General features: G+C 40.7%; 1 protein-coding gene across 1 annotated transcript; it reads right to left on the bottom strand.

Moving 5' to 3' along the window:
• Positions 1-9,085: 9,085 nt before the first annotated feature.
• On the bottom strand, positions 9,086-10,662 carry LOC112663720 (olfactory receptor 5B21). The gene has a single exon (XM_025452788.3). It carries the CDS (start codon positions 10,641-10,643, stop codon positions 9,693-9,695), a length of 951 nt encoding a protein of 316 aa, XP_025308573.1. The 5' UTR covers positions 10,644-10,662; the 3' UTR covers positions 9,086-9,692.
• Between the last annotated feature and the right edge of the window lie 4,249 nt (positions 10,663-14,911).

Genomic DNA, 14,911 nt, shown 5'->3' with positions numbered 1-14,911 from the left:
CAACAGTGGTATCATTCCATAAGTCCTAAAAAATATTCTGTGCTGTCACAATTTTTAAAGTTGGAAACAATACTAAAAATACTCCCATCCTAGACAGTCCAATGCTCATTAGCCTATTAAAGACGCTGAGAAGCACTGCAATAGAGAAAGCTGTTTAACTTACTCCTCATAGAAATGTATTTTCCTATGTAAATCTATTAATTCGCAACTATCCATGGTGTTAGAGTTTGGGGGCAAAATCCCTATTAGATAGATATGTGTAACCCATGAAAGTCTTACAAACTGTCCCCCAGGAGCAAGGCATTTCAGAGTCATACTCTGAACATTTCATGTCAGCTTTCAACCATATATAAGATGCCTACTTCCAGGATTCTGTCTCATTTATGTGAGCATCCATCCTGCGAGGACTTATTTTGTCATGTTTCCCTTTCAGATACCATCAAAACATCTGGATGTATTAGCTATCAATACATACTTGATAAGTAAAGGAATAGTTCAGAGACTTTTGTTTGTTTCCTTGATGGGGAACAGAGTAACCGACCCTCCCAATCTGCCCAGGATTGATGGGTTCCCTGGCACTTGGGACTTTCAGTGCTAAATCTAGAAAATCTCAGGCACATTGGAACAAACTGGTCATGCTAGGCAGTGGTGATTTTTTGTGTTGTTGATTTTTGGTTTTAGTTATCTTATTCATGCACTCTCTCCATGTGTTGGAAATTGAGTTAAACACTGGCTGAGAATTAATTTGTTTAATCCTCAAAACAATTCTAGGAAATAGGCATTGTTTTGTCTTCATTTCACTGATGAGGAAACCAAAACAAAGGTTGCATGCCATGCCCAAGATTAGACAGCCTTAACCCCCATCAAGCTCTAGAGCCTGTGCCCTAAACCACTTCTCCCCTCCGTCTTCAGAAGAGAATTCTGCAGGTACAGCAAAGAGAATAAGGTCATGAAATTCATCTTTGAAAATAAGCGCTTAGTAATTCATGTGGAAAATAACATGGACAAGCATAATCCACTCCCTGCTGGATGAGATAGGGGCAGGGAGAGAAAGAAACCTGGAAAGCCATAATCTTGACATTAATCCAGGAGGCGAGTGAATTTGAATATGAGCTTTTAGTATAAACAGGCCAAGCAAGCCGAGAGCTATTTTTAGCTCTGAGTTATGAGATACAATCACATGGGCAGGTGGCCTACATTTTCAGTTTTATATTTGGTGAGGAGCTTTGCGATCTAAGCGACAATGGCATCCGACCGACCATGTTTGGAAAAGGTAGCCACAGTCCTACAGATTCCGAGCATGCTGAGCAGAAGAACTAGTTGGTGTGGTGGAAGGGGAAACAGAAAATCTGAGTTGAGCCTTGACACGGCCACTCTTCCAACATGACTTCGGTAGAGCTACTTAAGGCTTTTGTACCTGATTCCTTATCTGAGAAACAGGAGACAGTGCAGAAGTCCAGGTAGAGTAGAAGGCATGTAGAGGCTTCCAAAATAGAGTGAATTAAATCCTGGTTCTACCACTCAGCACCTGTGTATCTGAGCCTCAGTTTTGCCATCCGTAAAATGGGAAATTTAACTCACCGCTCACGCATTAGTTGTGCATTTTAAGGAGATAATTGTACACTGGGTTATAGAAAACAAAACTGGCATGGTAACAGTGCTTGATAAAATTATAATTCCCTTTCCTTGAGGGTCAAATCATCCGTCCATTCAGTAGGAATCATTGAACAACCGCTATATATCAGGTACTAAGCTCAGTGCTAGGGACACAAAGGTGAAGATGACAGAGTGCCTGTCCTCAAAACACTTAGCATTAAGCGGAATACACTCCTCTAGCTGGATGACCTTTAGTAAGTCACCTCATATCCCCGAGGCTTGGTTTTATCGACCATAAAATTAGGATAATGAATTCAATGCTAACAGAGTCAGCATGAGAAACAAAGGTGACAATGCCCAGCAGAGCTCCTAGCACACAGGAGACCCTCAAAAATACTTGGTGAAGTATTTTTAGCTCCTAGGGCTCTTTAAATCTCTAGGAAATGTGGATGTTATGTGCACCCAATTCAGGGCTATTATCCTCTGCTTATTCAGGAAAAAAAAATCTGGAGATTAGGATTTAGACAGCTCTTAGATTGTGAGCAGCACAAAGCACCATTCCAAAGAAGGTAAAACTATATTATTTGGCCATCAGAAGTTTGCAGAATTAAGAGCTGACATAGATCATATTCTCTGGGAAGCAGGTTCTGAGACTGAGATTTGGGTGCAGGTGGCTCACCAGGGATTGCTCTTGGAAACGGCACCTGTGAGGGAGAGATGGTGACTGGACCAGACACGAGGGCATTAGCCTATTCTTTGGGAAACTGGAGCTGGGATAGCTCTCAGGAACCATCTTGAAAAGACAAGACAATGGGACCAGGCCTTTATGTCCTTCACTGACCAGTCTTGGTTGTAGGTTACCTTGGGAGAGGGGGATCCCTGAAGATAATTCTGGGGAGTTCAGCTATGAGGTCCAGGTGGCATCCATTATGGGAGACACTATGACCAACCTAAGACATACTTGGAATTGAAGAGGGGAAATGTGAAGGGTAACTAATTAAGGACCCAAAGAGAAGGTCTTCTATAATTAATGAGAAAGGAAACATGTTTGCTCTTAGATAGGACATTCCCTCCAGCTGTAGCCAAGTCCACGTGTCACTCAGGTATAAAGGGACCATTATCAGAGGAGAGAACCAGTAAGGTATTCATAAGGACAAAGAGTGATTATGTCAACATCCAGGAAGAAGCAAAAGTGGATGTTCACATGCATAATATGGCTACTGGCCACCGGCCAGGGCAGCTGCGGTGTGTGAGGGTCTGCAGTGGTGGATCATGGCATGAGATCTGGCTCAGCCACTTCTTGGACATAAGACCACTTCCCCTCCTGGGGCCTCAACTTCCTCCCCTGAAGCATGTGATGGTGGTACAAAAATAGCCCTGAGGGCTCTTTCATCTCTATACCAATAATTCTAGATCTTAATCAGCATTGTTAGCCAGAAAACATGATTACAGAATGGATGACTTGGTAATTACTTTCTTTCTGCTAGTAAGATAAATTTTATGGCGATGCCTTCTCTGCATTATTCATTTTCCTACTGACTTGCTAGTTAAAATGCTTACAGACTTCTCTTGTACTATTGAGGGTTTTATTTCTTGTTCTTTTAACATTTTACATTTCTACTCAATTTCTCAATGTTTTGAGGTTGGGATCTTGTCTCGTTCACTATCCAATCCCTGGTGGAGTGTTTCCCACATGCTAGATATATTAGATATGTCTTAGTATGGACCAACTCAGGCTAACATAAAGGGGAAAAGGAGGTAATTAAAAGGCTATCACAAGGGGATTCCCAGGTGGCTCGGTGGTTTAGTGCCTGCCTTCAGCCCAGAGTGTGATCCTGAAGCCCTGGGATCTAGTCCCACATCGGGCTCCCTTCATGGAGCCTGCTTCTCTCTCTCTCTCTCTCTCTCTCTCCTAAATAAATAAGATCTTTAAAAAAAAAAAAAAAGGATATCACGAGGTTCACAGAATTCATGGGCTACTGGCTAAAAAACAGGAACCAGGGGCATTTGCAGGGGACTGTGGAACAGAAGTCAGAGTAAAGAAACTGTCCTGTCTGGACAATGACCTGACCCAAATCCCATCACTGGGGCAAATGAACTTCATGAAAGCAAGCCTTCATGTGGTATATGTACTACTTGCTTCAGGTTCAAAGTTGGGAGAGTGAGAACTTTGTACTGACTGAGCTTAGGACTCACACCTGCCTTCGGTGCACCTCTATGCATTTCCCTGTAGGAATCTCTTTACAGGGGCAGAGAAGGAAAGGTTCCCCTTGCTTTAGCTCCCATAGCCTTGGGAGGACACGGTATTCTCCCATCAACCCAGTGATTATGAGATCATTCTCCAAAAAAGAAAGTCAAAATGTTTTTAAGAAGGAACATGGGGACACCTGGGTGGCTCAGTCAGTTAAGCATCAGACTTTGGCTCAGGTGGTGATCTCAGGGCAGGGAGTCCGCTAAGGATTCTCTCTCCCTCTCCCTCTGCTCCTCTCCCTATTCATTCTCTCTCTCTCTCTCTCTCTCTCTCTCTCTCTCTCTCTCTCGTCTCTCTCTCCTGAAATGAATAAATAAATCTCAGAACAAGAAGGAAAATGGATTCTGGGCATTTCAAAAATGACCAATGTCTGCTACCAGAAGAGCTAAAATAATTTTTTAGGTGGATACGTGCTCACATACAAAGTGCTGAACAATTTTTGCCTGAAGTAAACAAATGCTTTGCCTTAACATAGGTGCGTGAGCAAGACTGTTCTAAATGGTCTACAGTGGTTGGGATTCCACCTCTACTTCTGACCTTTGCAAGATATCTAGACTTTCCATAGTTGAGTTTGAAAAAAGTTTAAATTGGAAAATCTTAACTTTTGAAAGAGAATATTCCTTCAAGTTTTGGGCACCAGCCTACAGCATTCCAAACTTATTTTCCATTACTTCTCTTCATGAATATTACATTCCAGACAAACAGAACACTTTGCTGAATACATCTGCATAGCTTCATTCTCATTTCACTGCATGCGTCTTGTCCAGAACAAACGTTTCATTTTGGTGCCCACCTGCCCCTCCACCAGGAATCTATTCTTTCTGCCTTCTACCACAACAGTTTATATGTATCTCTAATTGTTTTTTATCATTTGCTACATAGAATTAAAGTTATTTATAGGTAAGTGCTGTCTCCACTTTAGTGTATGCTATGAAGTTCTTATATATAGGAACTTGGTTGGATGTATCTTTTTTAACATTTGTATTATGAAATACATCTTATACAGAAAAGTACACAACATGATACATAACCAAAAAGTACATAAAGTTCTGTGATGAAATATAGGAATGAATATAGTAACTATGTTTCATTTTCCTTTTTTAACATTTTCACTGTGATTACATACATATATATGTGTGTGTCTATACATACACACACACGTATATATATACTCCAAAAAGTGCATAAAACATTTAGGTTGAGTTTAATAATAGTTACAAAGCAAACATCAATATAGACCGCATCCAAGTCAGGAATAAAGCAGAAATATTCATTCCATAATTGCATTTGGATCTGTTTGTGATTTGCTTTATTTTTACATAGCAATGGGAAAATGGCCGAAAGGATTGGAGAAAAAAGAACCCACAAAAGTGTGTGTGACTTCATCAGTAATCAAAAAATACAATTAAACCAACAATTAAAAACACCAACCTCTCTTCAAATTGGTGTAATTTAAAAGCCCAGTAACATCAAGTGTTGGCAGTGGGAACTCACACACTTGTTGATACAAATATAAATTGGTACAACTACTTCCAAGACCAGCACCAAATTATTTACCTATGGATCAGCAATTCTTCATCCAAATGCACATACCCTAGAGAACTGACTGCCTATGTGCTTTGGGACACGTGGTGAAAAGTTCACATCAGCATTGCTCATCACTATCCCAAACTAGAGATAAGTAAAATTAACATGAACAATAGAGTGAATAACTCGATTTTATGTTTTTCTATTAGGCTTTTTCTCACTGAATTGTAAGAAGTTTTAATATATATACACATACATATACATACATATATAGACACTAACTTTTTGCTGGTTAAATATACTGCAAAAACTAACCCCCCCTCACCTCACCACATATACACATACCTTATGAAATAATCACAGACCAACAACAGAGAAATCTTTTGTCATGAATAGGAGATGAGGTTCTTGGGCTTGGATCTGAGTAGCTAAGTGGGGAGATCCTATGGAAGTTTTGCAATGAAAGTGATTTTTCTACAGGGACACAATCATTCTCATAGGCCCAGACCCTTCATCCAGCTGGATGGGAACAAGTCCTAGCTGCCTCCAGAAGTAATAGATTGAGGGTTTGGTGGTCCATCTACTTGCTGTCTGAGTGGTCTGCTTTTCCTACAGCCTCTGACAACAGAAAGAAGCTCCTGCCATGTGCAATCCCATCTGCCTTCCCTGGGTTCAGGTGGGTCCCTGTTGGTCAGAAACTCTCCATTCAGCTCTGCTAATGATTTGTCAGTGGCAATACTGACATTAGCGAGAGGATAGCAACTTTAAAAACACTTTCCTGTCCATGATCTCCTTTGACTTTACCACGTCCTTGAGGATGGTGTGGCCTGCTACAATCTCCTCTTTGATGAGGAGGAAGTTGGCTCCATGATTGACTCCTGCCAGTCTCACAGTTAGTAAGTGGTAAGGTTTCAACGAGAAGCTGTCTCCTACGTTGGATGTCTGGGCTCTTTCTACATTATCCCTTCAGAGCTTGGCTCACATTGTACTTCCTCCAAAAAGCTTTCCCTACCCACAGAATTCTGTCTAATTTCTGAAGAGTTCTAATTATTATTTCCTATTCTGCCCAATTGACAATGACCACCAATGACTCGAATTGCCATCTATCTAGAAGCACGTGCCTTGTTTTACTGCACATTTGCAAGCTACTCCCGAAGCAAGAATGGCATTGAACATGGCCTGAGCAGACCTCACGCCATGCCTTTCTTGCAGCTTATGCTCAATGCCCAGTAAACATTGGCTGAGGCTTGCTCTCTCTGTGGGCTGCAGCATTCAAAGAGCCAACTCCAATTCTCAAGGCTGAAAACACATGTGCTCTGATCCATTCATGTTGCATAGAGTATAGGAAGAATTCTTGCCAACAAAGTTATCCAATACTGAGTCATTAATCTCAAAAGTGCATTGCATCGGTCACCATATGTGCAGGAGGATTTGCTTTGTTGGAGCAGGAATTATATCTTATAGTCTTATATTTGTTTGTATTCTCCACAGCGCCTTTCCACACCACAGGGACTTATCATGAAAGACTGTAAATGATTTATACATGAAATAAGTCCTCTGTTGAAACATACTAAAGTATAAGGCTATTTGTTCTTTCTTAGAGAATTGGGCAGGGAAGGAAAAACTAATGTTCAAATCTTGGTTCCTTTTGTTAGTAGTAGGCAGGTAAGCTAACTTTTCAAAGCTCTGGTTTCCTCGATTGCAAAACCGAAGCACAAAAAATCTACCTGGTGGCAAACAATGGAAGTAAAAATGTCTCTTGACACATCAGGAACTTTATAGAATGTAAAGGATGAATAAGAGTCTAATAAGACTTGGTTCTCTGTGAGCTGAAGCAAGCTAAACTGTGGGAATCAGGATTGTCAGCTGTAAAATGAGAGGGTCGGTCGAGATTATTTTTAAAGGCTCTTTGAAGGCTAAAGAAGTCATGGCTCTGTCATGTTAGCTTCAATTGTCAAAGACTCCTAATATTTTAATTTTCCTTTCCCCATACATAAAGCTGAACAAATCATCTAATGCACAAAAGGGAGCCCCGTATTTAGAGTAATTCAATCATGAATCCTTTTTCAAAGGGGCAATTTATCCCGATATAAATAATTGGCCTGATTGATGTGTTTTCACTCTCTTTTTTGGCCATTTCAGGAAGGAAGTCTCCCTGTGCCTTTACTCCTTTACTCCCTTGAGCTACAAGCCTTACTCACTGCCTCCCATTCATCAGACCAGCCCCACAGGGGGAGGGTGGGTGTTGTTAATAACCAAATGGGCATTTAGTCTCCATTTGACAGATTTCCCATGTGGAAGTGCAAAGCTCCCCACAGGAACGTGGATTCCGAAAATTAATGTCTTGCTGGCGACAAGCCGTCTCCTTCTGAGTAGCTTCTGTAAATGAATGCTCGCGTAAAACCAGCTTGAAATGTGTCTGATGTAGAACCGGCAGCTCGGAAGAAAGGAAGTTAAGCAATGGCTAGAAATAAAAAACTTGGACTTGGATGGGGTGGAGAGAGGGCGGGAGCTCAGAAGCTCAAAGTGGAGCGCACAAGGACAGCCAAGTGAGTCTCCGCTGTATTGAATATGCATTCATTATGCTGGGCACATTCAAGTACTTTATTTTGTCATCTTCACAGTTTACCATATGTTGGGGCCAAAGAGATTAAGTGACTCTTGAGGTCACACACTTGATTAAGAAGAGTAAGGATTTTCATCCAGCTCTTGACGCTAGAACTAGTTCTTTTACCCATTTGCAGTCAATTGTTAGACTAGTTGGGGAGGACTTCAGCAGGAAAGAGAGATATATAGGCATCGGGTCTTTAACTCTTAAGAGAGCCACACACTTTTCTGCTTAAACTGAGGTGCTGGATCCAGGAGAAGCTCCCGGTCTTGTTAGGTGGCAATGGCCATGTGCCAGAGGAAGTTTCTCCTATAGATCAGCCTCAGTTCCAAAACTCTCTCTTTGCTCTTCTCTCCACAAGACCCACCATCCATTCTCCTCACACAGAGGCTGCTCTGTGCATAATGAGTTTGATAATCTCAAAACTAATTTGACTTTCTAAGCTCCCTGAGTTTGCCCACCCATATTTCTGGTTTTCACATTTAAAATAATTCTTTTTGTTGTTGTTGTCTTTGAGATCTGGATATCATGAAATATCCTGTGACTTGGACCAATTGTGGCTGCAAACACCATCAAGCCATTGATATGTGAGAAATAAAATTAATCACCACTCCCCTACGCACACACACACACACACACGTTCGCAGATACCATCCAGGACCCAAAATAAGACCTGAAGGTGGACTTGACCTATGTGTCATTGTACTGTTCCTATTTATGAAGTAAATTTCTATGGGCTTTTTTATTCTTGTAGCATCTAATTACAGAACATCGCAATTCAACAGGGATCCAGAGGTGAACTGAATTATTGAAAAAACAGAAGCCAAGAGGGCACAGAAAGCTATTATGTGTACTCATAATAGATTCACCAAACTTAAGGGTGCTGAGAAATGCAGCATTTAATTCAGAAGACAAATCTCCTCTTTCATAGCCCTTGGAAAAAAATGCTTTTTCCTCCAAACCTTCTGTAAGCTTTGGTAATTATGTTAGACAAAGGCCAAAAGCATGGAACAGAGTGCAAGCTTTCTAAAGAAAGATATGTTTATTCAGGTTAAAGTTTAAACAATTTATCTACTGACACTGTTACATACAAAGGTGGCTTATTGTTTTCTACCAAAGTTATCCCAACACATTAACAGAAGGAGTTACGAAAATACAAAAGTGCTCAACCAATGAATAAGCAGGAATGTGGGCGAGAGTTTGGAAGGATTAAAGGCTGGGTCATCCAACTCTGGGTATAGTGTGTCCTGTTCTTTGAGTTAAAACCTTCTAGAGGTGTTATTAAAAATATTTAAATATCTTTTGTCTGCATTAGAAACTTTAACTTTCAAACTCATGGACCAAATATGAAAGCACAATGTTGTACATTTCAACTGATAAGTATTATACAATGATGATGTGATCCTTACACCAAATCTTAATAGTGAGTGAAAATTTCTTCCAATTAAGTGCATTCAATTCACGCTCTGATCTTCTGCTTTGAATCACATCAAGAAACTAGTGCAAGAAGAGTTTAAATGTCCCAAGTTGTTATTCACTAAATACAAGATTATCTTCCTGAGTGAGACATTTCCAAGTGCTGCTTTCATGATTTCTCCAAGTAGCAGAAGTAAGCACTGTTCTTCGAGGAGAAAAGTCTGCAATCTGCCGAAGCTCAGAAGTCACGATGGCATCTAGGTCTGGGGGAAGGTTTATCACTCAGCTACCTGTCTACTTCCCACCTACACTTACAGACTGGGGGTGAAGTTTGTTGAGTACTTTCCGGAGAGCATTTTTTACGTCTTTGTTCCTAAGGCTGTAGATCAAGGGGTTCAACATGGGAATCACCACTGAGTAAAACACAGAATCAATTTTGTCTGTGTCCATGGACTGGCTGGAGCTGGGCTGGAAGTACATGAAGATGATAGTTCCGTAGAAGATGGTTACGGCAGTGAGGTGGGAGGCACAGGTGGAGAAGGCTTTCTTTCGTCCTTCCACAGAACGTATCCTTTGAATGGCGATGTATATGAAGAGGTAAGAGATGAGGATGACCAGGAGGGTGAAAAAGACGTTGAAGCCCACGACACAGAAGACAACCAAGTTGTTGATGCGTGTGTTGGAACATGAGAGAGCCAAGAGTGGAGGAAGATCGCAGAAAAAATGATTAATCTCATGAGAAGCACAGAACGAGAGTCTAAAGGTGTTTCCTGTGTGAATAGAAGCATTGAGGAAGCCACAGACATAGGAGCCAACAGTCAGGAGGGCACATACACCTGCTCTCATGGTGGTGGTGTAATGAAGAGGCCTGCATATGGCTGCATGGCGGTCATAGGCCATGCAGGCCAGGAGGTAGCACTCAGCAGTGGCAAAACCCACAAAGAAAAAGAACTGGGCAGCACATCCACTGTAGGAGATGACTTTGTTCCCTGACTGCAGGGCAGCCACTGCCTTTGGGGCTACAGCTGAGGAGTAACCCAGGTCTACGAAGGAGAGGTTACTGAGAAAGAAATACATGGGAGTGTGGAAGTGGGGGTCTAAGTGGATGATCACCATCATGCCCCCATTCCCAACCAGAGTGATGAGGTAGATGAACAAAAATACCAGGAGGAGGGGGACCTGAAGATTGGGGTCATCTGTTAATCCCAAGAGGATGAACTCTGTGGCTTCTGTGCTATTCTCCATTGATGTCAACTTGAATTTTCACTGGGTGATGAAAAAAGAGGCAATGAAAATGAAAAGAAAGTACAGAAGGGATGATGGGATGGTATAAAAATAGTAAACCAGTACATGTTGACAATATGTAAGGTATAAGCAAGACTCTTCCATTATAGTATAGCATTTAATCTTATGAGGTAGGTGATACTGTACCCACTTTAAAGCTGAGAAAGTTAAGGCTCAGGGAGCTTAATATTGACCAAAATAACCTAATCAGCAGGGTCAGAATCAAAGGCCACATCTTTATATTCCCAAATCCAAAGTCCCATGCACTCAGAGCTTGAATTATCCTACATGTTTATATTATATAATTATGAAAAGTCCAGTAGCATAGTTTTAAATATTTTATTTATTTCATTTTTAAAAGGTAAAAAGAGAAGGGTGCCTGGGTGACTCAGTCGGTTAAGTGTCTGACTCAGTTTTGGCTCAGGTCATGATCTCAGGGTCCTGAGACTGAGCAGAGCCCTGAGTCATTGGGCTCCTGGCTCAGAAAGGAGTCTGCTTCTCCCTCTCCCTCTGCCCCTAGCCCCACTCACGTTTTCTCTAAATAAATAAGCAAGTAAGTAAATAAATAAATAAATAAATAAATATCTTTTAAAAAATCAAAAAAGAATAGTATGAAGTTAAAAGTACAAACCCCTCACTTCTTGTCTTCCTACTCCATTCCTAAGAATATAGCCTCCAAGGAGATCTCCTGATATTTTCTGTGCACCTAAACTAAATGGTAGTAATCACGAAATCATAACAATGGCTCACAACATACTAGGCTTTATTCACAGTTAACTCATTTAACTTTTTGGGTTGGATCCTGTTATTTTCCTTCTTTTACACACGGAGAAACTGCATAGTGATAACACCCCACTCTCTTTGATTCCAGTTTTTCAGCTTTATAAACAGTGTTCCATGATAGAGCATTTTGCTCTCTTCTTAGATTATTTCCAGTTGGCAGTATATTTTATGCGTGGTCTCCCTTTTCTGGCTACCATTTGCTCTTGATATCTAGTGGCTGGGACTGGAAATGAAGAAGACAACAATGACTATTATCCAAAGTCACATAACTAGTAAGTGTTGGAAGTGGAAAAAAACTTGGTCTGCCTGATGTTGAGTCCAGAGGTGTTAATCACAACCCTTAATGTCTGTATGAGTTTATTCTTTAACAGTAATTCCGTTGACAGTATGTATTTATGTGGAGATATAGATGTCCTCACCTCCTATCAGAAATCAGAAATCTTTGTTATTAACTTAGGAAACAACAGATGCTGGCAAGGATGCAGAGAAAGGGGAATCTTCTTACACTGTTGGTGGGAATGTAAACTGGTACAGCCACTCTGGAAAACAGTGTGGAGCTTCCTCAAAAAGTTAAAAATAGATCTGCCCTATGACCCAGCAATTACACTAGTAGCTATTTATCCAAAGGATACAAAAATCGTGATTCAAAAGGGGACATGCACCCCACTGTTTACAGCAGCAATGTCCACAACAGCCAAACTGTGGAAGGAGCCCAAATGTCCATTGACAGATGAATGGATAAAGAAGATGTGAGATATATATATGATGGAATATTGCTTAGCCATCAAAAAGAATGAAAATGTAAATTGCCATTTACAATCACATTGATGGAACTAGAGGGTATTATGCTCAGTGAAATAAGCCAGTCAGAGAAAGACAAATAACATATGATTTCACTCATATGTGGAATTTAAGAAACAAAACAGATGAACATAGGGAAAGGGAAGGAAAAATAAAAAATAAAATAAAATAAAATAAAATAAAATAAAATAAAATAAAATAAAATAAAAAAATAAAATCAGAGAGAGAAAGACAAACCATAAGAGACTCAACTCTAGGGAAAAAACTGAGGGTCGCTGGAGGGGAGGGGAGGAGGTGGTGATGGGCACTAAGGAGGGCACTTTTGATGAGCCCTGGGTGTTTTATGTAAGCAATGAATCACTAAATTCTACTCCTGAAACTAATACTACACTATATTTGAACTAAATTGAATTTAAATAAATAAAAAAAGAAATCTTTGTGATAGATGTTGGTTACTGTTAAGTCCTCTCTTCTCTGCTCTCTCAAAGCAATGGAGTCTGGCTTGATTATAGCACAATTAGTTGGGGAACCTCCCAGCTCCACAACTAGCTCTAAGCCCCTCGGGACCTCTGTTTTCACCGGCTCTGGCCCACCCAGGCTCCTGTGGCCCCTTAGCACACATAAATAAATACTTGATGAATAGATCAGAACATCAACAGCAAAGTGTTTAAACATTTTTCATGCTACCTAACTCCACAACAAACAGTTCATTGTTCTCTCGTCTAGCTGGACCCATGCTTCCTGCCAAAATATTAGCTTAGACTTGTGCTATGAGAATTATTCAGAAACAACAGGGTGAATGGAGCCAGCAGACCTGGTGAAAGGCTTGTGTCCTGATTGGAGCCCATGGTCTCCCTCCCTGTTGGTTTAGAGGCTTTTCCTGTCCTTGGAAGCAGAGCAGGGGAAGGGCTCAGAGCAAGAGAAGGGAGAGAAAAAGTGTGGAGGAAGGACAGGGAAGAGAAGCAGGAAATGCCTCAACTCTGCTTGACCTTGGCTTACCTTGGAAAATACCTGAGGTCATCAGATTGAGGAGGCTTCTTTTTTTTTTTTTTTTTTTTATCTTGAGTCTAGTTAATACACCATGTTATGTTAGTTTCAGGTGTACACCATAGTGATTCAACACTATGCTATGCTCACCTCCAGGAGCCTTGCTTATACTACCAAACAAGGAGACAGCCGAGACCATCTTCTCTGGATGAGGGTTACACACACCAGTGCTGTGCTGGCGTCATAAGAATTGGCTCAGTCAGCCAGTGAAATGCTACTGGATAGGAACCAGCATAATTGCTCCACTCCTTGCTTTCCAGTGTTTCCGCTTTACAATGTTCCAGTGAATACCCGTGCATGTGGCTCCTCCTTCCTTAGGATAAATCCTATAATTGTATATTTCTCCCTCGCTTTTGCTTATTGATGGATTCCCATCCAGTCATGTACCAACTAACTTTCCAAACTGTATAATTTTCCATTACATTGATCCAGTCCTTTGACTTTTTTCCTTTTGACTTTTGGCATCTGCTTGTTCTCTGTAGTTTAGTGGTCACTATGTATATATATATAATACCTATATTCATGTACAGATATATACATGAAGAAACTAAGATGTAGTGAGATAAAGTGGCTAGTTCGGGTTTTGGAGTTCCCGCCAAATATTGCTGCTCATTGGTGGGGGGAAAACCACTCATTAAGTACTGTGAGGGGGGCACTTGACGGGATGAGCACTGGGTGTTATTCTCTACGTTGGCAAATTGAACACCAATAAAAAATAAATTTATTATTAAAAAAAATAAGTACTGTGATCCTTTGACTAATAAGATATTCACCCTCCTATCTCACAAACCAACCTCTTCTCCAACCCAGGACAGGATAAACAACCCGGAAAAACCTCAAAAGTGAAAAGCAGCTGACTTACCGTGGATTCTGAATTCTATTCCAAAGCACCTTCTCAAAACATTTGCTTGATCAATTTTCTTGGTTAGAACTGATCACTCAATTTATTCACCTAGGCTCTAGGTCTGACTTCTACCAGTTATCACACAGTCCCTATACTGAACTGCCCCAGACTGCCATCTTCATATGTTAGCAATTAATATTCAAGGCATTTTCTGTGTTCTCATGATGGACAACCCTTTCCATTATGCATTGCAGTCACTGCTGATAAATGTGTCTGGATCCAGAGCAGCAAGGAGAAATCTGGAGGCTTCTTTTGCCCAGTGCCATCCCTGAAGGGTTGCAAGGCCTGAACCCAAACCCTGCTGCTACTCCTGCCACTGTATTTCTCTAACCCAAGTCCTGAAAAGGCCTAAAATAAATATCAGAAGGAGTCTTGAAAGAATAAAGACAGCTTTAAATATTTGAAGGTGACAGGGATAAACTATTTTATTTAAGAAATAAGAAAGTGTGCTGAAAACTGAAAAACATTAAAACTTAAGGAATTTTAGAAACTTAAACCACTAAGATAGCCTGGAAATAAAAGTTTCATCACAGTGGTTTCTAAAGGGGTTTGAAGACTCACCCCAAGTCATCACATCTCATTTGCAGAGTTCCAAAGAAGGTTCTTTTTTTTAATATTTTATTTATTTATTTGATAGAGAGAGAGAGAGAGAGCATAAACAGGGGGAGGAGCTGGCAGAGGGAGAGGGAGAAAC

The sequence above is a fragment of the Canis lupus genome, chromosome 18 (genome assembly GCF_003254725.2).
Source record: "Canis lupus dingo isolate Sandy chromosome 18, ASM325472v2, whole genome shotgun sequence".
Taxonomy (NCBI): Eukaryota; Metazoa; Chordata; class Mammalia; order Carnivora; family Canidae; genus Canis; species Canis lupus.
The sequence above is the reverse complement of the archived record's forward strand: the minus strand, read 5'-3'. Positions and strand labels throughout refer to the sequence as shown.

Coding starts and splice junctions, on each gene's coding strand:
- LOC112663720 (XM_025452788.3), bottom strand. CDS start 10,643: ATGGAGAATAGCACAGAAGCCACAGAGTTCATCCTCTTGGGATTAACA.